The sequence below is a fragment of the Podarcis tiliguerta genome, assembly GCF_965153285.1.
Source record: "Podarcis tiliguerta genome assembly, chromosome: 2".
NCBI classification, from domain to species: Eukaryota; Metazoa; Chordata; class Lepidosauria; order Squamata; family Lacertidae; genus Podarcis; species Podarcis tiliguerta.
Window position 1 is genome coordinate 68,551,450 of NC_139535.1, and position 24,260 is coordinate 68,575,709.

At 44.0% G+C, this 24,260-nt stretch overlaps 2 protein-coding genes across 6 annotated transcripts; one reads left to right on the forward strand and one right to left on the reverse strand.

Annotated features, from left to right (window-relative positions):
* The first annotated feature begins 335 nt into the window (after positions 1-335).
* Positions 336-14,682, forward strand: RNF14 (ring finger protein 14). 4 transcript variants are annotated; one of them, XM_083427096.1, is made up of 9 exons: positions 336-472; positions 2,303-2,454; positions 4,162-4,324; positions 7,188-7,339; positions 8,666-9,172; positions 9,870-10,098; positions 10,964-11,136; positions 12,032-12,162; positions 12,905-14,682. In XM_083427096.1, exons 3-9 carry the CDS (start codon positions 4,171-4,173, stop codon positions 12,954-12,956), a joined length of 1,398 nt encoding a protein of 465 aa, XP_083283222.1. In that variant the 5' UTR covers positions 336-472; positions 2,303-2,454; positions 4,162-4,170; the 3' UTR covers positions 12,957-14,682. The 4 variants fall into 4 exon arrangements, with proteins under 4 accessions (XP_083283222.1, XP_083283219.1, XP_083283221.1 ...); XM_083427093.1 differs by having other exon boundaries at positions 361-496; XM_083427095.1 differs by having other exon boundaries at positions 455-921.
* On the reverse strand, positions 14,669-22,109 carry GNPDA1 (glucosamine-6-phosphate deaminase 1). Of its 2 annotated transcripts, none has more exons than XM_083427100.1 (7): positions 21,958-22,109; positions 19,703-19,832; positions 18,787-18,888; positions 17,020-17,202; positions 16,299-16,483; positions 15,701-15,875; positions 14,669-15,179 (listed from the first exon to the last, which is right to left on the reverse strand). In XM_083427100.1, exons 2-7 carry the CDS (start codon positions 19,824-19,826, stop codon positions 15,082-15,084), a joined length of 867 nt encoding a protein of 288 aa, XP_083283226.1. In that variant the 5' UTR covers positions 19,827-19,832; positions 21,958-22,109; the 3' UTR covers positions 14,669-15,081. The 2 variants fall into 2 exon arrangements, with proteins under 2 accessions (XP_083283226.1, XP_083283225.1); XM_083427099.1 differs by lacking the exon at positions 21,958-22,109 and adding an exon at positions 21,180-21,323.
* Positions 22,110-24,260: the final 2,151 nt, after the last annotated feature.

The following is a 24,260-nucleotide window of genomic DNA, read 5'->3' on the forward strand; positions in this document are numbered from 1 at the left end:
CTTTCAGCAAACTCGCCTATTCAACTGTTTTGTTGACGAAACGCAACGTCACAGACCCAGATCTCCATGTCGCGCCGTAATCACACACTGCTAAGTTGCAGCAGAGCCAAACTACACACCCAAAAAGATACACAAGTTATTTACGACAAGTTAAACTGATTTCGGCGAAAAAGGGCGTCTTGCCAAACGTTTGCAAATCCACCCACGTTCCAAAGCGACCAAAAAGTCCTCACTGGGGTCGGCGGAGCGATCCCTCCCTTCCCCCTCCCAGCCCCGCCGGACACGAACGCGGCTGCCTCTCCATTAACAACCCCTCCAAGAACGTTAAGATGGAGACCTCCAGTCAAACCGGAAGCCGAAGGGCGCGCATGACCCGTAGGCTGCCAACCACGCGGCTTCTCTACCCTTCTCCTCTCTCGTTCTCCTTGCCGCTCTAGGAGTCGCACCCGGAAGCCGAGGGCAGGAGACTTAGGTGAGGGAGGGGCCGCTTCGGCTGGTGAGTGACGGGTCGGGGTCCCCGCGCGCGCCTGAGAGGCGAGCGACGCCCCTGCTCTGCTCCTGGCGGCGCCTTCTGGGGGCTTATGGCGAGGCTGGAGCGGCCACGGGAGCTGGCAGGGGGGTTTGCCGATAGGAGAGGCACGCTGGCGCGGCTCCGGCGTTTCCTTATGCACCGGCGGGGTCTGCCACGCCCAGGTTTCGTGACTCTTCGGGGTCTGGCCGGAAGCTAAGCGCAGTCTGTATTAGGAAACTAATCTGGAGTAGATGGTAGTGTCCCCCCCCCCCCGCCCAACAACAGGGAACTATTGGTGTATTTTCACTTTAAGGGCGGGGAGGGAAGTTTAGAGCCTTCCCCCCCCCCAAAAAAAAATAAAAAAAAATAAACGAGCCACAAATTTGCAGCCTCTTGGGGGGATTCTCTAGGTAGGTTTCCTCAACACGGTGCTTCTGTTGTAGGGAAATGCATTCCCCTCCACCCCGCCCCACCAACAGTGAAATCTAATGATTTGCACACCTGCTTCTTTTGTCCCCAGCTGTTATAGCTGAAAGTCCTACATGCTGGCATTTTGAGTGTCACTGACACCAAAAGGATGCAGTTTCCCCGCCCCTTTCTCTGCATTTGTGCTATTTTTGTTTACTTCTCCCTTATTTCTTTAAGGACACAGGGCATCTAGCTCTTGAGAGCCATTGCAGTCAAGGGAACACTTTGCAGGATTATGCGAGAGTAGGGTTTGGCGATATATTGTCCCAAACCAGTTAGTAGTCAACATTGTGATAAGCGTTTCATAATATATCCCAAATCACTATGTTTTGTGTGTGCTATGTAAAAAATCACGATGTGGGAAAAACTGAAGCTGGTCATCGCTTCTCTCCTGATTCCTGCTACCCCTGTTGCTGTTCCATAAAATAACAGTTTTATCAATATGGTAAAGGTAGTTAAAAATGTATCAGTTTTAGACTGCTAAGTAGTAGCCGTTGCCAGGACATGACTCCATTGGCCTCTACATATTTTCATCATTTCAGACATTGTGATAGATCAGTATATCGCAAGGTTGATATAGCACAATGTTGAAAACCAGGTATCGCCCAGCCCTATGCAGTAGCTAAGGGAAGCTAAGTGTTTTTAGACACTTAGTAGGCATTTGTCAGGAATGCCTTGTTCTCCATTATCTTCTGACATGGAGTAGGAGTTTGTAGTAGATTTTTGTTGTTGCCTTCTGTTACACCACTATGACTTTGATTTTTGTCTACACATTAAGGGTTATATCCAGTGATGTCTTTCCATTTGGGCAAGGACTTCTGCTTGCACAACAGAGCAACACCCCTCATGTGCTCCTCAAATCTGCTCTGGGGTTCGACTCAAACCACCAGATTGTATTTTTTGGGTAGGGGGCAAGAGGAAGGAAAGGGACAGCAAGGTTTGTTGCACAAGCCAAAGTCATTGTGCAAATGGAACAACTTCATTGGATACAATCCCATCTTTTAACATCAGTGTATGCTCTGGGACGTGCTAACTAGTCAGATTTACAGTGCACTTTTATATGTGCCTGCTCAGAAATAAGTCCCTTTAACTGCAACAGGAATTACTCCTACTAAATGGGTTTGCTGGTTTAGTAGGGTGGAGCCTTTCTAAATTCAGTAAACCCTGTTGTGGGACTGAAAGCATCCACCAGGAATTTTATATTTTAGCAGAGTAGAAGTAATGTTAGAATCATAGAATTGTATAGTTGGAAGGGACCATGAGTGTCAAATAGTCCAACCCCCTGAAATTCAGGATTCTTACCTTTTATTTCTTTTTCTGCAGAAAACAAGCACTAAGCATCATTGACCCTCTGTAGACCACTTAAGACACCAATGCCATTGTCTTCAGCAAGAAGTTGTATTCCTGTTGCCCTAGATATTCAGTGGATAAACAAGTTTGATGATCAGGTCTTACTGATGTGACTAACTAGAAAGGTACCAATTTCTTACGACATTCCTCTGCTAAAATGAAAATTGGCAACGTTACACATTGGGGTTGCTTTTGTATTATTGTGTGTAGCTTAAGAAATAACAATTATTTTTATGGAAGAAAATGCATTTTCCATGTACCCTTAAGAAAAGATTGCTGTGCTGTCACCAGTGCGCATTTCACTTTATCAAGTATGAGGGGATATGTAAGCCCCAAGGAACTTACAAATTTAAAATCAGACACAAGAGTCACAACAGAGGAAGAGAGAAGTAGAGGCAGGTATAAACAGGGAAGTAATAGGAGGCTATATAAGTTACATGCGCTTAGACTTAGAAAACCATTGCTTTCTAGTCTTGCTTTCTTCATCCCTACTATTGTTGTAAGGGTGGTGCTGTGGCCTCTTGCACTTGCTGAACAGAAGGTTGACGGTTTGAATCCCTGCGACGGAGTGAGGTCCTGTCAACCTAGCAGTTCGAAAGCACATCAAACTGCAAATGGATAAATAGGTACCCCTCCAGCGGGAAGGTAAACGGTGTTTCCATGCGCTCTGGCACTCATCATGGTCCTCCGTGTGCCAGAAGCGGTTTAGTCATGCTGGCCACATGACCCGGAAAACTGTCTGTGGACAAACACTGGCTCCCTCAGCCTGAAAGCGAGATGAGTGCCGCAACCCCATAGTCACCTTTGACTGGACTTAACCATCCAGGGGTCCTTTACCTTTACCTTTTTACCTTATTGTTGTTCTACCACTTATTTCATTCCATTAGGTTCAGTATACAGGAGAGAGGAGAAAAGACAGTAGGAAGGCAGTTGAAGTTCAGAAGAGGTAACTGGCCACAGTGGTCCAGGAGGGAGGATTCCACTCATGAGACCTGTCAGTGGAAGTCCACAGAAGGACTTCTACTTGTGCACCCCTTCATGCACGCACACACACACACACACACACACACCCGATTTTGATTCTTGGGTGGGGTGAGAACCCTCCCCCCCCCCCACAAAAAAAGTGTGCTGGTGGAGGTGAGGGGGGTTGTTCATTTGGCAAGCTGAATGCTTGCACTGATGGAACATTTGACATGAAGTTCAATTCCTCACATAGAAAGTGAATTTTGAGAAAGAGGTTGCTTGGCTAATTAGCTGAAGGGAGAACATCTAAGCTGGCTATAGTAATCCAACAGGCTAAGGCTCACAGTAAAACAACTGTGTAACAGAAGGAAAACATCGTTGTCAGCATACAGCATCCATAAATTTTAAAGAGCCATCCCTAATTTTGTGGAAGCAGTGAAGTTTTACATGGCTGAACGCAGCATGCCTTAGCACAGGGTTGGGGAGCCTTCAGCCGTCAGGCCAGTCTTGACCTAGCATGGGTTCCAGTTTTGTCCCTAAGACAATTTTCGTGAACCATGCCCACCTATCAATCAGATGACATTACCTTAATGGGTGGGTGACATCTGCTGCTGAGCAGGTTTGATGGGTACAGCGTAGAAATCTGTATTTAACCCCCTTGCCCATTCAGTCCTGCTTTGTTGGTTACATGTGCTTGTTTCCTATGGCCAATCCCTTCAGAAGCCAGGATTATCGGTGACGGCTCATTCTTTCTCGGTTCCGATCACCCTCAGATTGCCCTAAGCATGATCTGAATTAATGCTGTAATAGACCATTCTTGTTACAGGAGTCTGCATAATTTATACTGGGGATATGTTCATCATTCACAGGAACTGTAAATGTCTTCAGAGGACAAAGAAGCTCAGGAAGATGAGCTACTTGCTTTGGCAAGTATCTATGATGAAGATGAATTCAAGAGAGCGCAGGCTGTACAGGGAGGAGAAACTAGAATCTCTGTGGAATTGCCACCAGGCTTCACCATATGTATGAGTGGTGAGTCTACTTACCTTCTTTGAGTTTATTGCAATACTATCATATGTTCCAAGTGCTTTATTCAAGAAGTAGGGGCTGATTTGCACAGTGGCCTGATATGTTCATTCTTCACATGGTATTGCACAGGACCAAGCCTTGGGATCACCTGCTCTCCCTACCTCCACCCCTATACTGGCAAATATATGGTGTGAGCAGATGGCTATGCCACATCCGTGGATATATGATAGATGGGGGCAAATATGTGTAATACAGGTTAGATCATGCAGCACATTTTGTTGGTATAGGTCATGGGTAGGCAAACTAAGGCCCAATCGCCTTCTAAATCTGGCCCGCGGATGGTCCAGGAATCAACATGTTTTTACATGAGTAGAATATGTCCTTTTATTTAAAATGCACCTCTGGGTTATTTGTGGGGCATAGGAATTTGTTCCCCCCCCCCCAAAAAAAATATAGTCCAGTCCCCCACAAGGTCTGAGGGACAGTGCTGAAAAAGTTTGCTGACCCCTGGTATAGGTTGTGTGAGTGTTACATGTTGGGCCTAAAGGTGAACCAGCCCTAAAACATTTAGCTAACTGTAAATTTGATAAGGGGTAAGTGCATTGAATGTTTGCCAAGAAAGCTGTTCAGCTTATGTGAGATCCCAGTCTGCATGTATCACACATAATCACAGAGCTCGGTCTTCAAAATAAAATGACCTCCGTAGAGTGGGATCATTTGGGGACAAAATCTACATTGGGCTAAGGCAGTCGCTCCATCAGGGCAAGCATTTTGACTTGCCAGACGGATCAATCATTCTCCTTTGCACTGTTCTAGGGATTCTCCTGAAATCCCCTCCCCCATTTCAGGTTTTTTGGGAGGGGGAATGGAGGGGAAGCCCCATTGCACAAGCAGAAGTCCTTGCAGAAGGCTTCCGTTGATAGAACTCATTAGTTGAATCCCACCCTTGTTTTTGACTGAATATGGTTGTGCTGGTGTGATGCCAGCACAGAATGAGATGTTGCATTGACGCAATATTGTGTTTCACCCGGCCTGTATCTTAGCTGGCATGGCAGCTCAGAGGATTGAAGCTTACTTACACCTAAAGAACTGAACCTCACACTTCTTTTTAAAAAACTATGTGCTTTTCTATTAATTTTTCATTTGTGTAGTATCTTTCATCAGAGCTTCTTAGAAGAGTTCTTGAAATATTAATTGGTAGAAAGAGAGTTGTTGAAGCAACTCTCCTGTCTAATATTGCGTATAAGCATTGGCAATGATGTTTATGTTTATAAAACAGCTGCCGCTGACAGAACCATGCTATTTTTAAGATTGTGAGCTCAACAACTTTTTCCTATTGTTCTCTTCATTTGCAATGTTTTTTTACAGAGCAAAAGAGGGAGGAACAATTTCCTAATAAGATATAGAAGATAGACACTGAACTTAAGCTCCTAGTTTTAAGTTTTCCATTACCTTATTTTGAAAGCTTTGTGGATTACTAGATATGGTTGGTATCATGTTGTTCCCTTCTGAAATATTTCATGCATACATTTATTTAGTTTGAAACCATGTGCACAACTAAATTGTCCCACCAGTATGAATGCACCTAACTGTATGGGATGACAGTGTTACTTAGGCTGACTTTGCTTGTCTGGCTTTTCTGTTTTGTTCATGGGCATCTAAACCAGGCTTCCTCAAACTCTGCCCTCCAGATTTTTTGGCCTACAACTCCCATGATCCCTAGCTAGCAGGACCAGTGGTCAGGGATGATGGGAATTGTAGTCTCAAAACATCTGGAGAGCTGAGTTTGAGAAAGCCTGATCTAAACCATTCTCCCTTTGGGGAATTCAGAGAAAGGAACAGGCTTTCCCCCTAAGCCTGGGGTAGCCAACATGGAGCCCTCCACCCCCCTCAGCCAGCACTGCCAGTTGTCCAGGATGATAACGTCCACAACATCCACAGGGCACCACATTAGCTACCCCTGCTCTAATCACAGTGGTAGAAGAATTAAGAGCTTAGAGCAGGGATGGGGAACAGAAAGCCAGAACTGGGAGTGGCCAGCCCAACACCTGACACCATACAATGTTAGGTGAGTAAAACTTCAAGCTGAGGTTGCAAAGAAAAATTATTCCTTTGCATCCCTGGCTTGAATTCTTTCTGGGGCTTCAAAGATTTTATTGTCAACATAAAAAGACACAAAATTTGAAAAGTGTCCACTTTGGGCTACAAAGGAAGAATCAGGAGCATACTTAGAGTCCACTCCAATTTTTCCTTTGCAGCTGCAGGTTGAATTCAACCCGTAGCTGCAAAGGAAGATTCTTCCTTGAACTTTCCTGTGCCATATGACTCAGGAAAGGTGGGTATGGTTTGGCCAAAACAACCTGCTGGGCTTAATTTGGCCCACAAGACAAGAGTTTCCCTGTCACTGGTTTAGAGACATGTTATTTAGCTAAGGCCTGGTTCAGACATTGCAACAATTGCAGGCTCACATCCTCAGACATAGTTTCCTGCGATGTCTGCATTGGGCCAATGACTGTTACTGCTAACTACAGTTTGCCTCGGAACCACTATTGGAAGCTAGAACTTACCGAGTGGGTGTCTCATTATTTGGAGATGAAACATGATTAGTGATAACCTTGCTTCTTGCTTAACATCACAGCAAGCAATGGTTACTGTGAACCAGGAAGTGGAAGAGAGAATTAAAAAACATGTTGGAAGGAGGGACCATGCAATCCAAACACATCCCAGTAGAGTCTGTGTGAACTAGTTTTATAACAGAAATATTTCAGATGAAGGGAAACTTTATGAAACCATATCAAACAATTCTGTTAGGTAGTAGCACAGCTTGTTGCCTCTTCCTGACACTATCATATTTTTATTTTTTTAGGCAACCTGACAGAGAATCTCCAGAACAGCAAGTTTGAATGCAGAGTTTGTTTTTTGCCTCCGATTGTGCTGCATTTTGAATTCCCACCAGACTACCCATCAACTTCCCCACCTGTCTTCACCCTCAGTAGCAAGTGGCTTTCTCAGGCTCAGGTTTGATACAGATCTTTAACAATTCGTGTAGTTCACCAGAATGGTAATATTTCTTGTTAATGATTAATATTGTGGTTGGTTATTAATCTGGATGCAGCAACAAAAAACTACTTAGAAGAAGCTTAAGAGCTAGCTAGGAAGAATAATGTATTAATACTTCTTAGATGTATCTCTGTCATACCTAAAGTCAGATGGTGTGAGTTTAAAACGTTTTTAATTGTTCTTAAAGCTGCTCTAAATCCTTCATGTCCAATGAGTACAGCAAAGCCCCAGCCTTCTAGTTATCCAAACTCACTTTGTTCCCCATGCTTAGTTCCAAGTAAATAGTAATCCAGTTTATCAGAACACTGGATTTTCCAAAGGTTTTCTTACTCTATATTTAGGACCTAAGTCAGGAAATAAAGGGGTTTCAACATTTGACATCAATAACACTAAAAATGCTTCACGAAAGTGAGTTAGATGCTGTTGCCTTACATTAAAGAAATAGCTTTTATTTTAGATCTATAGTTGTTTATGAAAGAGTGAGAAAGGTATGTACATTTTGGTTTAGTTTATTCTATCATGAGAAAAGTGTGTGGGAGATATCCAATGTGAGTCATGATCAGAGTAGACATTGAAATCAGTGGAACTTAGCTCCATTAATTATTGCAGAAACAATAGTAGATTGCCAAACGAGACTCCTTTCTTCTTTACTAGAAGTCTTGCCAAACTCTCTCTAGCTTTCCAGCTTACATTTTACCAATGTAATGTGCTATTGGAATGAAGTTTTATGTTTTGATATTGTACACTGCCCTGGTATTTATTACATCTTGCATTTTATAAATAAAACATAAGTACAAAGGACACTTAATTGCTTCTGGAATTGCACGTATTTTACACCCTGTGCTGTGGCTGCTCTCAGGGAGACCTCTAAATTCTTACTGTATTATTAAGGCTGTAGCGCTAAGCTAGGAACTTCTGTTCAACAGAATGCTCCATTGCACTACATTGAGTTCCAACCCCAGGAAGGAATTCAGCGTGGTGCTATGGTAATCATTCTGTCAGTGCAAGCATTTCAGCTTTCCAGATAGAACAATCTGCTGTCTCCCTGTTTGCTATTCTGGGGGTTCTTCTGACTCCCACCCCCAGCTAATCGGGGGCGGGGGAGAGAGAAAAGCCCTGTTTCGCTAGTGGAATTCCTTGTGTGGGCTTCTGCTAGTGGGACCCGTTACTTGAATCCAACCCCTAATCTTGAAATGGTATGCTTTCTTAAAAGATAAAGTACGATACAGATCTCGGGAAGTGTAGAAGATGCTCTCCCATCCCTGCCGTTTGTTTTTCTTCTAGCTCTCTGCGCTTTGTAAGCATCTGGACAACTTATGGGAAGAAAACAGAGGCTGTGTGATCCTGTTTGCCTGGATGCAGTTTCTCAAGGAAGAAACACTTACATATCTGAACATCAGCTCGCCCTATGAGCCAAAGATATGTGACCAAGGACAAGAGCAAAGCCGGAAAGGCACAGAGGATGGGGCAGGCGCTGCAGCCGCAGCCGTGCATGAAGAAGCCCTCGATGCAAGAGCCGTGCAGGATGTTGAGTCTCTGTCCAGCCTGATTAGAGAGATTCTGGACTTTGATCAGGCCCAAAGGCAAAAGTGCTTCAACAGTAAAATGTACACGTGCAATGTCTGCTTTTCTGAAAAGCTGGGAAGTGAATGTATGTACTTTATGGAATGCAGGCATGTGTACTGCAGGGCTTGCTTGAAGGACTATTTTGAAATTAAAATCAAAGATGGTGAGGTCCACTACTTGAATTGTCCAGAACCGAAATGTCCTTCCGTTGCTACCCCTGGGCAGGTAACAACAATCATTTCTATGGCAATCCATTAAAAAAAAAAAAAAGAGTTTGATTTTTTTGTTTTTAAGTGCAACACTGTTCTCAGCCCCACAATAGATAGGCGTTAAACCCAAAGAGGAAAGCCTGGACTTCAGTGCAAAAGATTTGTGGCTGTAAAGGACTAGGACGGTAGTTTTGTGAAACAGATTTGCACTTAGACTAAGCACAAACTTAAATCCATGTTTCTAGTTTTCTGCAATGAGTTATTAGGTAGATGGCCATTTGGAATGGGTGTGCTACCTGGAGCTTTTTGCGAATTTTTGATGCTGTCTTTGACTTGATCTGGTACTGGAATAACTGGAACACATGTAGATATGCTGTCTTGGGCACTGATTGCTCTCTCCTGTGATCTGCTAGCTGAAGTTTCTATGAAAAGGCAACAGGTCTAACTAGAAAGTAGTTGATGAATACCTCAGCAGTGTGTCTTTTGCTTCTCTTAGCAAAGCCATGACTGAATCTTGCTAGGCAAATAAAGCCAGTGCAGGCTCCTTTTTCCAATAGTTGAAACTCACCAACACTATGAGTTGTATCCAATGGCATAGACCCATTGAAATGAATGGACGTGACTAACTTGGGTTCATTCATTTCAGTGGATCTACTCTTGACTAGAATGTAGTTGGATCCAACCCTAAATTTGATTGATCACCTTCATTTTAGGTAAAAGAGTTGGTGGAAGAGGAACTCTTCGCACGTTACGACCGCCTGCTGCTCCAGTCAAGCTTGGATATGATGGCCGATGTGGTATATTGCCCACGACCATGTTGCCAAACACCTGTAATGCAGGAACCATCGGGCACGATGGGCATCTGCTCCAGGTGCAATTATGCCTTCTGTACGTTGTGTAAGATGACTTACCATGGCGTCTCCCGGTGTAAAGTCACTGCAGGTGAGTTGAACTCAACAAAAGTAGTATTTTAACTGTGAAATGTTTGGATGTTGAATGTATGTACTGTTCGCCTTTTGAGGTAGACACCATTTTGATGATATTATTTCCGTAGGATCATTTAAGCGGAGTTCTCTGAAGGATATAATTTATTCCGTTGTCTTCTGCATAACATGTTCCTCCCACTGTTTCTGCTGTCTCTCCATTCACCCCATTAGAAGAAGTACTGCCTCTAGTTTTGAGATTCTGTTGTGTACAGTCAGATGTGCACCAGAGTGGGGTGGGGAAACACTTTCTGGCCTGAAGGCTCCATTTCCAACCCTCCAAAGGCCACATGACAGTGGCTGACAGGGCTAGAGGCAGAAGAAGGTGGAGCAAGAAATGTACATTTTACCTTCGTACAGTAGAGCAACTTTCTACGCACACCACACACTCCTCTTTATCTTCTACCCAGGTAAGCCAGGAGCGTTTTCAGACACACTTGATCCAGGTAAAAATGGTCGGGGTGCAAAACAGGGCCATTGAGGGGCATTGCCTGGAGAAAGAGAGCAAAGCTTGGGGAGAGCCCTGATAGCCAGACAGAGAGGGCTGAAGGGCTGTAATCAACTCCCCAAGTAGCTCAGTGCTCTTCATAAGCCCTGAACTAATTATGTACATCAATAGTTTTGGAAATCAATTTCTGGTGGTGGAATTGATTCAGAACCCATTGATTGCCCGTGATTCAGCTGCTTCACAACCCTTGTTGATTGTTCCATATGGATTAAGCTGACCGGTAATGGCATTTGTTTTGTTTGAGAAGTGGAGTCTGTGAAGTACGGTTTTGCCAGACTTGACCAGCGCCTTCTGTTCATTCTATTGTTTCCCTCAGAGAAGTTAGCAGACCTGCGCAAGGAGTACCTTGAAGCAGACGAGGCCACGCAGAAGTTTTTAGAGCAGCGCTACGGGAAAAGGGTGATTCAAAAGACACTGGAGGAAATGGACAGCAAAGAGTGGCTGGAAAAGAATTCCAAATCTTGTCCTTGCTGTGGGACTCCTATAGAGGTGAGAACAGGACAGAGGGGGAAATGCTTCAGAGAATCAAGGGCATTTGTTTTAAGGATACTAACACAGATTATTATAGGCAAGTAAGTTAGAACCTTGAGTGTTTCCTTCTTTAGCACCCATGCATAGTTTGTTTTGTGGGTAAATGACTAAACCAAAGCCAGATTTCCCTTGAAGCTTTGGTACTGGGGTTCAAAAGCTGGAACACACACACACTTAGAAAATTGGCTGTTGTAGTTTTTAAGGGACATGATGTACCCAGGAAGGCAGAAGGAGAGGAAGGATGTCCCCTTCTATTGGCATTAGGACAAGGGCGCTTGGAAGTGTAACTCTGAAGGGAAACTATAATTCCCACTATGCGGGAAGCCATGCACTTCAAATGTGTGTTGGGTGTATTTTAAACATGTGGTGTAGATCTGCCCTAAGGCCTGAATTCAGACTTAGTCATGTTTAGAGTAGGCCCATTGGAATCAGTGGGGGTTAGGCTAGTTATGACTAATTTGAATCCCACTGATTTCCATGGGTTTACTCTAAGCATGCCCAAGTCTGGATTCAACCTAGACAAATTTAAACAGCATAAGTATAGAATAGACCCTGCTTTGTCAGATGCATGGTGTGTTCTTCTAAGTTGTGTGTGTGTGTACATCTGGGGCGAGAAGAATTGCAAGCTGTTTGTACATGTGTTTTTCTCTCTGTGCAATATACTAACACAGCCACCCCCGTGGAAAGATCTTAAACTGAAATCCTGTGTGATTGTGTGTGATTCCCTAGAAAGGAATCAGCAAGTTTCATATTTTTGAATGTGCTGTGATTACAGCACTGATGACTGTGGCATAAGACATAATTGATACTTGAAGTTGTTTGCCTTTGTGTCTTTCTTTCTCTGCATTGTCAGAAGTTGGATGGCTGCAACAAGATGACATGCACTGCTTGTACACAGTACTTCTGTTGGCTTTGTATGGGTTCTCTGCCAAGAGGAAATCCATATATGCACTTTAATGATCCAGCATCTCCCTGTTTTAACCGGTATGTATACTTCTGCGGGTGGCGGGTGGCGCTGTGGGTAAAACCTCAGCGCCTAGGACTTGCCGATCGCATGGTCGGCAGTTCGAATCCCCGCGACGGGGTGCGCTCCCGTCGTTCGGTCCCAGCGCCTGCCAACCTAGCAGTTCGAAAGCACCTCTGGGTGCAAGTAGATAAATAGGGACCGCTTACCAGCGGGAAGGTAAACGGTGTTCCGTGTGCTGCGCTGGCTCGCCAGATGCAGCTTGTCACGCTGGCCACGTGACCCAGAAGTGTCTGCGGACAGCGCTGGCTCCTGGCCTACAGAGTGAGATGAGCGCACAACCCTAGAGTCTGGCAAGACTAGCCCGTATGGGCAGGGGTACCTTTACCTTTACCTTTACCTATACTTCTGCAATGCTGAAACTGTAAAGTTACATCAACTGCATTTGGGGCCAGTTTATTTGGATCAGCAGGAGCTGAAACCTAGAAGAATTTCAGCGCAGATTATCATCTAGTCAGCCTTCTCCCTGACATGCTCTCTTTTGGCGACCAGGCTTTATATACGAGTTTTGTTTGTGCTGAGAACATGCTGCCTGAAGCGTTGGAATCCAAAGATGTGCTTTTTCAGCACATCTGTATGAATGGGTCCTTCAGTAGGAAGGAAGAAGGGGCCAGCAGCTGAACCTCAGAGTGCATGTCTTGTTACGTATAGGTCTGTTTGGATGGTTTCCTGATTCAAGAGTTGCTTTCTTGTGTGTTTCAGGCTATTTCGAGGTGGGGAAGATGATGGCAACTTCTGGGAGGAGGAGGGCTAGTCTGAACCCAGATTCCAAAGTGAAAGAAATCAAAGAAAAATGAAGTTGTGCCACCCATGCTGTGTTCAAGATTGTACTTAAACATTGGCACTTGAGAAGAGTATACATACACACTGAAAGAGTATGAATATAGAACTTTTTTTTTTCTTTGGGTCATCACTAAAAGTCTTCAAACTGGGGCTGGGGAACCATTTCCAGCAAGGGGGCTGGAACTTACCCCACAGGCCACTTTGATAGGTGGGCGGGGCTGCCCGCCTGTCAGTCAACTGGCATCAAGTGTGGTGCAGGTGGGTGTGACTGGGGGGGGGGGGAAATGGCCTGTAGGCCAGAGGTAATCTATTCCTCTTTAAATTCACAAGCTGATTTGAAATCCTACATAATTTTCAGATCCTTGTACCTTGAAAAATTAGAGCAAACTCACTAGAATGCCAGTTCTTGCAAATGTCTCTGCTGCCACTGAAACAAGTGGAAAGTGATTATTGTTATTTACCCATACTAAGGAGAAAGTGACATTATAAATGTGCATTGCTATAAAATCAGGGATTCCTTAATGGTTCTTATGCTAGAACAGCAACTCATTCATGCTAGAATCTATTCCAGCAGGAGTGGAGATCCTCTCTGGCTTATGAACCTGAGAGCATGATTTCTTTGATTTTTACCTTTCATTCATCACCTCCTGAAGCACTTTCCAACACTGAGGTTATTTGAACTTTTGGGACTCTTCCCATATTCATTTCTGAAGCTGGCCTTCCACACAGCGTATAAATATTTGCCATCCTACTAGCTCACCCTACTGAAGGTCAACAGGTGCTATAAAATAGCTTCTCATATATATATTAAAATTACATATAAATTCACCTTCACCATCACACCTGCCTCTAGATAATCTAGTTTACGGCTAAATTATGCACTGGCACAATAAGTCCTCAAACTATTGCCAGCATGCTAGTTTTAGGATTGTGTGAGAGTGGCGGCAGCCTCTGCCGGACAACCAGGTTGGCCTCGAGAACTTGCAAAATGGGGAACAAGTGTCCTTGTCTCTGGAGAAGGCTTTGCAGTTAGTCAAGGAGGTGTTTATTTCTGCTGCAGAGAGAGATGTATACCCTGGAGATGCACTAAAAACCTGCATTATCCCAAAAGATGGAATTAAAGAAGAAACGGTTCCATTGTGAAGAGACTAAACCAGTGCACTATACATTTAAAGAATTTTGGTGTGCAACCTTAATTTTCACGCAGGCTATATGCTGCTAGTATGGTATTTGATGTAATAAAAAAAGGAACCAAAACAGAAAACAAACAAAAACTATTTACTATCCTGCATCCCCAGAAGCTGTAGTTTGTCTTCCCCATGCAGGTGCCCTCCAGCTGTTTTGGATTATTACTCAGTTCTGGCTGGGGCTGATGGGTTTTAGTTCAAAACATTGGAGGCCAGGTTGGGGAAGACGACTCCAGGCAGTAATAGTAAGGAGAGTTCAAGAGCAGGCCGGTCACCAGCATGGGCAATGTTTTGGCACCATGGAGGACTTGGAAGTGGGGGGATTATATAGTCATTGTATATGATGCACTACAGAATTGTGGAAACTTTAAAAAATTGTGTTCTCTGGATGGCTTGCAATTCTTGCTTTCTCTGATTATGTTTCCTTAGTTCCCAGTCAGCCCCCAACAATGTTTCAATCCAGCTTTCCAAATCCCACAGAATAAATACAACTTGATTGTTTTGGAAAAATGTACGGATTTTAATGTAAAAAAAAATTAGTAGCAAAAGCTCCAGATTTTCACATTCCATTCTTGGTTACAGATCATCTTTTTGTTATGCAAACAGATAACATGTTCAGATTTCCTTCTCGGTAGCCCTTAAGTTATACAGTGCTCTTGTTAAGGAGAATAGACAGCCTCTGTTTTCTCATTTGGTCTTTAAAAAGGGGGCAAAATGACAGTTAGCTTTGCAGCTGAACAATGCTTGGTGTAGCTGCATCTGTTGCTACTACCTCACCATTGAGAAAATGACATTTTCCAATAATGTGTTTTGCTGTCGACCATTCCCAAGATACAAAGGCAGGGTGCTTTCAACCAGCTCCATGTGAGTTTAAGGACTGCATAACCAGTTGCTCCAAATCGTAAGAGGCTAGTCACTATATGGCTTCTTGGACTGCCTTTTTTCTCCTCCCATTTCTTTCATACTGTACAGTGGATCCACAAGTTTGTTGTGAACAAGCATCAAACCTGAATTAATTGATACAAAACAGCAGACACTTAGTTCTAATGCAGATATTAGAGGAGTCCCTCAATAAAACTGGCAGTAGCTTCAAAGGAAATATTTCACATTCTGCCTAAACTTACAGTCACTACTAAAATAGCTTGGTGTGGTTACCAGTTGAAATGTTTTCAGTTCAGAGTAGAATACTGTACACCACTTAGAGCTTTAAAAACTATAAGCTGCACTCAACATTTCTAAAAAAAGAGTAGCAGCAAGTAAAGGGAAAATAATTAGTGACTCCCCAGTGAGGTAATAGCTTTGCAAATTGGAGAATGGACCCAAACCGGCATTGCATGTTATGGTCTCAGAAGATTCTCCTTGTATTTAAGGCTCCCAAAAGATAAAACAGGTGAGCAGTGAGCAGTACTTAGCAACCCAGGGGGAGTTCTTGTAAAGTCCTTTTGAGTTACCATATTTCACTTCCGTGTTTTAACGGCTGTTTACACACAAGGTGACCATCTCTCGTCCTCATTACCAAGCTTCTTACCTTGAAAGTACTTCACAGTTTTTACTTTAAGTTCCAGCGTGGCATCTTCATCGCATACAAAGACAGTGCGGGGATGTTGCTGAAAGGCAGACACTGTCCACATGTGATTTACTCCTTCCTCAATAGCTTTGTACAAAGCAAATGCCTTATGGGCTCCTGTGATTAGAATCATAACCTGGATTGCAAGACACAACAGGGAACATGGTTAGGCTTAGGGCTTTTGTCACCTTCCAAGATAAGAAAAATGTTCCTTGCTACTCTCTAATATGTACAGATTTTAGGGTGGAGAAGGAGATGAGAGAGGGACGTGATTCAGAAAACCAACATTTTACAAATAAAGTAAGGGACAAAAGTTAGAGGATACTACCAATATTTGAGAGTGTCTGCCAACAAGGGGCAGAGAGAGCAAAGTAGCAACTAGAGCTATCAACATTGGAATGTTCGTCATAGTCAGTGTGGAATTGATTTCCACTCTAAGATTCCAACTCCCATCAGCCCCCGTCAGTATTGCTAATAGGGATGATAGAAGCTGGTAGTCCAGCAACTTCCGGAGGACACAGGTTCCCTATCCCTGAAATTAAGGTACTGTTGTGCTAACCTCTCTGGCATCCATGACTGTACCCACTCCAACTGTAAGTGCCATTGTGGGCACTTTGGAGAGGTCTCCATCAAAGAATCTGGCATTGGCCAATATTGTGTCCATAGCTAAGGTCTTGACTCTGGTTCTGGACACCAGGCTTGAGCCTGGCTCATTGAAGGCAATATGACCATCTGGGCCAATACCTGTAATGGAGACAGTTCACGTTTAGAATCTAGCAAAAAGAAAGGAAACATCAAGAATACAAGAAAGTGATTCAGGATTAGGTGCTTATTGGGCTCAAGAAAACTTAACATGGAAGTTGCAAGTCGGCTTTAGCTCATAAACCATCCTGTGAAAATTTACTTGCCCCCGATAAACATTTAGGAAAAGCATCTTCTCCAATATCCCAGGACCTGACAAAGTCACTAAAAAAAGGAATGGCTTTATCTACAGGGTAAGCAGAAATAATGAAACTAGACTGCTACAGCAGTCTTCAGTAAACTGACACTATCTGCCTCTTCCGTACATGTGTGTACACCACTTGGTATCTTATCCCTTGATGGCTCATCACTCTAGTTTGCAGCATAAAATGAACTGCTTTCGCTACAAAGCACATGCTCTGAGGTAGACACAAAAAGCCGTTGTGGCAATTTGCTGATCTACGAAGGTCCTTTCACCACCTGCAAGTCACTGAGGGATGGCCACGCATGTTCAGACCTTGCCCCCTCTCAATGTTCACCTCCAACAAAGAGTTCGATTCCTCCAGCCTCTTTGATTTTTCTTTCAAAAGCCTCACACTCTGCTTCTAGGTTAGCTGCATTTCCATCCAGAATGTGTGTGTTTTCAGAGGAGATGTCAATGTGCTTGAAGAAGTTGTTCCACATGAAGGAGTGGTAGCTTTCTGGGTGATCCCTTGGAAGACCTGACAAGAACACAAGGTTAGCTCAGGGCTATATATTCCTGCATTTCTGTGAAATGAATGCAGCAGCAACAGCCCAATGTTCTCCTGTAGTATCCAGCAGGGGGGAAAGTTGCATATTTTATTGTTGGTTTTGCAGATGAGTTTCTCTCCAGATGAGTTTCACACTCCACAGATATTATGTCACTACTTGACGACCCACGCTCCTCCTCGCCTGTTACACAGCAGTCTAAAGTTCACTCTCTATGGACCCATGATAAGAGTGGCCAAACAGAACAGAACAAATCTTTGGAGCTTGTTTTCTAATTCACAGCAAGCAGGGATCGTGGGGAAGTGTTCGTCTACATTACACACACTAAATTCTTGCTTCCTCCCCCAAAGGCTAAGTTTAAAAACATGGAGAAGCAATTTAATGAATATTCCTTTTATATATATTTTGGGTGCTTTGTCAGCTTGACTGAAAGCAACACCAATGTGAAACAAACAGACCCCCTGCCCACAAAAAAACAGACTGCTGAACTAACAATGTTTGGAGATAAGCAGGAATGGATTTTTGAATGAAAGGACCATGAGCCCTGGTACTAAAAACAAAGCCCTTTGCTCAGTAGCTTCTCAGAGGCACCTGGATCTTTAATTGGACGTGTATGTATGGAACTTTACAGTGGTACCTCTGGTTACGAACAATTTGTTCCGGAGGTCTGTTCTTAAGCTGAAACTGTTCTTATCCTAAGGCATGCTTTCGCTAATAGGGCCTCCTACTGCACGTGTGCCTCTGGCGCGGGATTTCCGTTCGCTTCCTGGGGCAACGTTTGCAACCAGGAGCAGCTACTTCTGGGTTAGCAGAGCTCATAACCTGAAGCGTTCGTAACCAGAGGTACCACTGTATGTCTTTTACACCTACAGTAGCTCAGATTGGTGGATCTTGAGGTTTAATAATAATAATAATAATAATAATAATAATAATAATAATAATTTATTATTTGTACCCTGCCCATCTGGCTGGGTTTCCCCAGCCACTCTGGGCGGCTTCCAACAAAGATGAAAAATACACTAAAATGTCACATATTAAAAACTTCCCTGAACAGGGCTGCCTTCAGATGTCTTCTGAATGTCAGGTAGTTGTTTATCGCTTTGACATCTGATGGGAGGGTGTTTTAAAGTAAAACAACAACAACAACAAAACAGATCCTGCAAGCCCAAAGTCTGCCCTCCCCTGTTTTGCTGTGCTTCATTCCTTGCTACTAGAGTATGCTATTTGATAGTCCACTCTTTGTTTCTAAAAGACAGTTCTTAGGTTTTCAGCATTCATACATTATCTCAGTAATCCTCACAACCATCCTTGCAAGGTGGGCCATTATTATTGTCCTCGTATTGCAGGTAGGGGGAAAAGGGCTGGGAGAGAGTGACTTGCTGCTAAGTAGCGAGCTGCGAACCAGCCATTTCCTGGTTCATAAGCTCGGTTCCTGAATCACTGCAATACTGTATAGAAATAAACCCTTATTGAGTTGATCACAGTAAATAAATGCTGTGGGCAAAGAATAGCAATTATTTCTCCCCCCTGCAGTTCTCAACAAAAAAGTGACTCACCCACATACTCATCCATATTGAAAGTTTTCACATACTTGAAAGAAAGATCTCCATTCTTGCAATATTCTATCAGTTTTTTGTAGCATCCTAACGGAGTACTTCCTGGAGATTAAAAAAAAAAAAAAAGCCTTGCACAGTCAGGGAGATCTAAATCTGGACCACAGAAATGGTAAGCAGCATGCATTTGACTAGAAATCACTGTGTGTGCCACTACAGAAGAACAGCTCAGATGCCTGTGGGGCTGCTCAGTTCTAGCTCCACCTGTTTACATTCATTCTAATCAGTACTTCCATCAAGGTCTCCAAGACCATATTGGCACTCCAGCTCCAAAACACATTTTCTTGAAAGTGTTTTCTGTCAATAGTACTGGAAGAGTCTCTTAAGTGCTGGCATGCAGAGAAAATGATTTCAATCTGTGTATACAGTGGGGTAGTACATGAATCAGTAATTTGGGGACGGTGTATGACGCAACACAAATAAGCCAATTAAGTGACAGAATCCTCATCACATGACCTAACAAGAGTCCATAGTCTGTACATTCCAAGGAAGATGCTATCCCCCACCATCATTGCACCCCATCTTCCAGTTCTACATAGCCCATAGGATTTTGAGGCTGATTTGGGGTTATGTAAAACTGGGAATAATATGTGTAGCATGTGAGGGTAGTGGAGCAGTCACACAACAGAAAAGTGTTTTAAAAAGAACTTCACATGGATCTTGTTTTAAAAGTAGTTTCCCAAAATAGAGATGCCCTCAGAATAGTTAGTCACTTCTCATAAAGAACGGCAAATACCCTATATAAAGAAGAATGTCTATTATATAGGCTGAGACCTCCAGCTGACTAAGAGCAAAGTAAATTAGGGGTGGAAAACTGAGGTAAGAGCCCTTCCATCACAAAGCCAGGCTTGTCACTTACCAGTGGGAAGTCCAAGGGTGAAATATTTGCTTGGACCAGGACTAAACTGGATGATCCGATTCCTAATGTACTTTGCTGCCCATTCACTGGCTTGAGCATAGTTTTCTAGAATGATGAGTTTCATGCTAACCTGCAAATGTGAAAGAAAGGTTTGATTAACCGATTGCTAATAGGTGGCAAGCGATCAGCAACATGACCACCTACCATTCCCTCCTAAAGCCAACAGCACTTCTTCTGCTTGGATGCATTTGGCCTGCAAGCTTAAAACTGCTCCCTGGTAAAAAGAGTAATAAGGGTATTTTTAGGAAAGAAAATGCAGCTTATACAGAGTCTCTCAAAGGAGGGCAAACGAGATCAGCTTGGAGCAGTGATCCTGAAGGATCAGACACAAAAGTGGTTTCTCTCCTGCAGGTCAACAACAGTACACTGTGAGGGGCTGCAGCTCACTGGCTGAGGACATATATGCAAAAGATCCCTGGTTCAACCCCGGCATCTCCAGTAACGGCACTCAAGTAACAGGGCTGGAGAAACCTCTGCTCCAGATCCTGCAGAGCTGCCATTGCCAGTGCACATGACAGCATAGCATATACTGCAAGAGCAGCAGTGGATTAATCTACTCAGCTGATGCTCTTCTTTCGTCAAAGCTTTGGGTTATTCCATTTCATGCCTCACTCCACTCACTTCCTCCCCTTTTCCTCTGAAGTCTAGACTCTAGTCCTGTGATGCCTCAGACATCTGCACTTCTTCCTTGTTGCCAAGTGTTTATACAACATCTACACTCATCTTTTAGCTCCGATTTCTGCCTCTCCTCCTGTGTTTCTCCCCTGCTACTGTAACATACAATTTGGCACAAGTTGGGTGGGTTGTAAGCCAGCGCACAGGGTTTGCTCTTTTCAGATTCATTTGTGTACTATGTCGAGTGTTGAGTAGATTAGATCAACAGAAGAGAAGTGGAGGCAGAAGAGGGCATGAAAGAAACAATGTACATGCAAAGTTCACTAGTAAAAAAAATAATCCCATAGGGCATAGACTGTGATGGTCCAAGAAAAGCTTTGCAGAAGAAGTAGGTTTTGAAACAACAACAACAATAGCAATTATTATTTGTTTGTAACTCGCTCATTTGACTGGGTTGCCCCACTCACTCTGGGCAGCGTCCAGCATATATAAAAACATAATAAATAGCACCAGAGGGGTGATCTGAAAGGAAAAGTGGTTTGCTAGATGATGAAAGGATCTCCAAATAACCCAATGAGAAAGGCAAGTGAAACAAAGGTGTTCCAAACTTTTATCAAGAGCATTGATATATCAGCCTAAAAAGAGCCTGCTGAATCAGGCCATCCTGTTTTCACAGTGGCTAACTGGATGCCAGTGGGAAGCCTGAAAGCCAAACCCAAGCACAAAAGCACCCTCCCTACTTGTGATTCTCAGCAACTGGTATTCAGAGGCATAGACCTCCAACCGTGGAGATAGAACATACCCAGCGTGAACAGTAGGCACCATGAGCAAGGACCTGGACCTGGATATTTTCCCAGTACAATTCCCACCTGATGTTGTGAGTGTGTTTATATAACACACACACATTCATATACCCTCCAGTGCACTGAGCAGAAGGCAGTAAGCAACAGGTTGCACGGGCACTTTTAGATCAACTAAGCAACAAAATCAGCTAACAACACCTAGGGAAGAGTGCATATCTGTCCCCCACATTATATCGATTGATCAGAAACACGGCCAAGTCTTAGTTGCTGATTCATAGGCATCAACCCAGGTTACGTGTAAGCGTGTAAAACTTAGAAAGCCCTCTTTCCCCTTTCTCTCTTCAACGCCCCCCCCCCCCATCGCGAGGCGGGTGAGCTGTTTAAAAGGAATGTTGCTAGGAGACATAGCGGAAGCCACTGCAAGAGGAAAGTAACATTTAACTCCTACCTGCATGCCAAGGGCTCAGAGATCAGAGACCAAACCGCGGGAAAGGGAACTTTATTTTAGAGCACTAGATGGAGAAGAGACGACGACGAGGGAGAGAGATAGACAGACAGACAGACAGACAGACAGACAAACACACGCAAAAGGACCCCTCTGTACCAGCCGCGTCCGGCAAGAGACCCAGGTCCTGCAACAGGTCCCGATCCTCCGGTGCAGAACACGCCTCGACACGTCATTCAGCGCGTCCACACATGCAGGAACAGGCAACACCCCGGATCCGCATCCTGGATCGCTGCCCACACCGAACGCCGGGCATATTTCCTCCTACTTACCGTTCTGCTACAGCCCCGACTTCTCCAGTTTACTCCCGACCCGCCTCCTCGTTGAGCCTAGGCGGTCATGTGAACGGCGGTTGGTCACGTGGAGAGAAGAGCCGAGCCGAGAGCAGGAGCTCCGCCCCAGGCCCCCTCCGCTGCGATCGCCCGGCCGCCGTGCAAACAGGAACTGCTGAGCTTCGCACTTCTTCCTCCCTTCCGCTTAGCTCAGCTCTCCTTGGGGAGAAAAACCCGAAGGCACTTCTGCTTTGCAAGCGGGGCCAGGCTGGCGGTGTAGTGTGTCGAGCGCTCTGCTCCAAGGTGCCAGCCAGCCACGACCTTTCCCAGGATACTCCATTCTGTTTGCCCTCCCATCCCACTTTTCTAAGTTTTCGTTGTTTATTTCCTCGAAGGTGGTGGAAACTGCTTAGAGGTTTTCATCAGTTGAGGCTGGTTTGTAAATCTTGTCAGATAATACTAATGAAACAAATTCCCTCCCCCATTTTTTTCCCCTCTCAAGAACCCAGTGAGGTAGTAGGCTAGGTTGAGAGGCAGTAACTTGCCCAAGGCCACCCAGTGCATTTCATGACTGGGTGGGGATTTGAACCCTGGTCTCCCAAGGCCCTAGTCTAGCCCTTTAACCACTGATTACTATTGCTGTATCTGATTCAAGCTCAGGCTGTTTGTTCATAATTAAATCTTTGGCCCAAAGCAGTTTTACAAGCTTACGGTATATGAATTCTGAAAACCTGCTGAGTCTGTCCATCCTCATCATCAATATGAAACAGACACACTTAGTGCAGCAGTTTCTGTAATTTGGCACAGTCAAGATTGTTAAACAGTCTTAATGGGGTGCAAACAGGCAAAGCTCTTGACAGTATCTACAACCAGTCTGGACTTTGCCTTGGTAAGCAGTTGATACAAAGTAGAGAAACTTCAGTGGCAGGACCATTCAGCATAGGAATGGGTTACCAGGCAGACAGCAGTGGCTTCTTCCAGCAATAGCTCTTGGAGAAAGCAGATCGGTCACAGGAGCAGAGGAAGCTACTTTATCCGTGTCAAACCATTGGGCCATGAAGCTCAGCTTTGTACTAAACTGATTGACAGTGTGGAGTTTTAGACAGGAAGCTTTCCCAGCCCTACCTGGAGATGCTAGGGACAGAATCTGAGTCTTAGACATCCCAAGCAGATGTTCTGACACTATATAATGGACTCGCTCTCATATAAAAGCTACCACCTGCAAGGGAAACTCTTGATTTTTAACACTGCTCTTTTGTGCGAACGCATTTCTGTGCAAAAGAACCGTTTTAATTGTAAAAATAGAAATACCATAAATGTGCCTTCAGCAGTTGGTTGTGGGGAAAGGCAGATTGCAGCCTTTCCTTTGGGCTGATAGAAACAAAATGGAAGTAGGGGGCATGGAGGGAGACAGCGCCCAGAAAAACATCACCAGAGGCAGGGATTTTTTTCATCCGGAACTCAAACTTAGTTCTGGCACCTCTCGGGTGGGCACTTCCTACTGTAATTCTTGTGCCATTCATTGAAATTTAATAGGCTTCTGAGGAAAATAAAGTAAGATGCTGCCATCACATTTCCTTATGAAAGAAAACTTCTTATACAGTTTTATATGGATAAATATGCAAATAAGTTCTATTCTGGTGATGTTTTATAAAGGAGTCACATGTCATTCTGGAATGACCAGCACCACCTGAAATGTAGGAATATATGCAAGGAGACTTTAAATGATGAGGAAGATGTCTGGGTGTTGGCAGGCTACTTCAAGGCCCTACTGTAAATACATTCAACCCTAGTATGATACTTTAATACACCTTCAGTTTGTTCACCTCTGCAGGAATATTAGGGAGGATGAAAAAGGCATTTGATAGGTTATACTGATTACCTCAATGAAGAAAAAGCTGCAAGTCACATACACATAGGGACTGTGATCTTATCAAGTCAACATTACAATAATAGGGTGCCCTTCTTGGGTTTGGGCTTATTAATCAAGGAGCTTTTTTGTCCTTACCGTTAATATCCTGAAGGAGTGCTTCTTCCTATACAGTGGTACCTCAGGTTACATACGCTTCAGGTTACAGACTCCGCTAACCCAGAAATAGTGCTTCAGGATAAGAACAGAAATTGTGCTCCAGAGGCGCAGCAGCAGTGGGAAGCCTCATTAGCTAAAGTGGTGCTTCAGGTTAAGAACGGACCTCCGGAATGAATTAAGTATTTAACCCGAGGTACCACTGTACTGTACTGTCCTGCTCATGCATTTAAGATCTTCAACTAAGGCCCTTCTCCAAGTGCTGTCTCTTTGTGTA

Coding starts and splice junctions, on each gene's coding strand:
- RNF14 (XM_083427096.1), top strand. CDS start 4,171: ATGTCTTCAGAGGACAAAGAAGCTCAGGAAGATGAGCTACTTGCTTTG. Junction 9,173..9,869: donor CCGTTGCTACCCCTGGGCAG/GTAACAACAATC, acceptor CCTTCATTTTAG/GTAAAAGAGTTGGTGGAAGA. Junction 10,099..10,963: donor CCGGTGTAAAGTCACTGCAG/GTGAGTTGAACT, acceptor TGTTTCCCTCAG/AGAAGTTAGCAGACCTGCGC.
- GNPDA1 (XM_083427099.1), bottom strand. CDS start 21,287: ATGAATGTGTGTGTGTTATATAAACACACTCACAACATCAGGTGGGAA. Junction 18,889..19,702: donor CACCCTTGGACTTCCCACTG/GTAAGTGACAAG, acceptor TTTAATCTCCAG/GAAGTACTCCGTTAGGATGC. Junction 15,876..16,298: donor CAGTCATGGATGCCAGAGAG/GTTAGCACAACA, acceptor CTTGCAATCCAG/GTTATGATTCTAATCACAGG.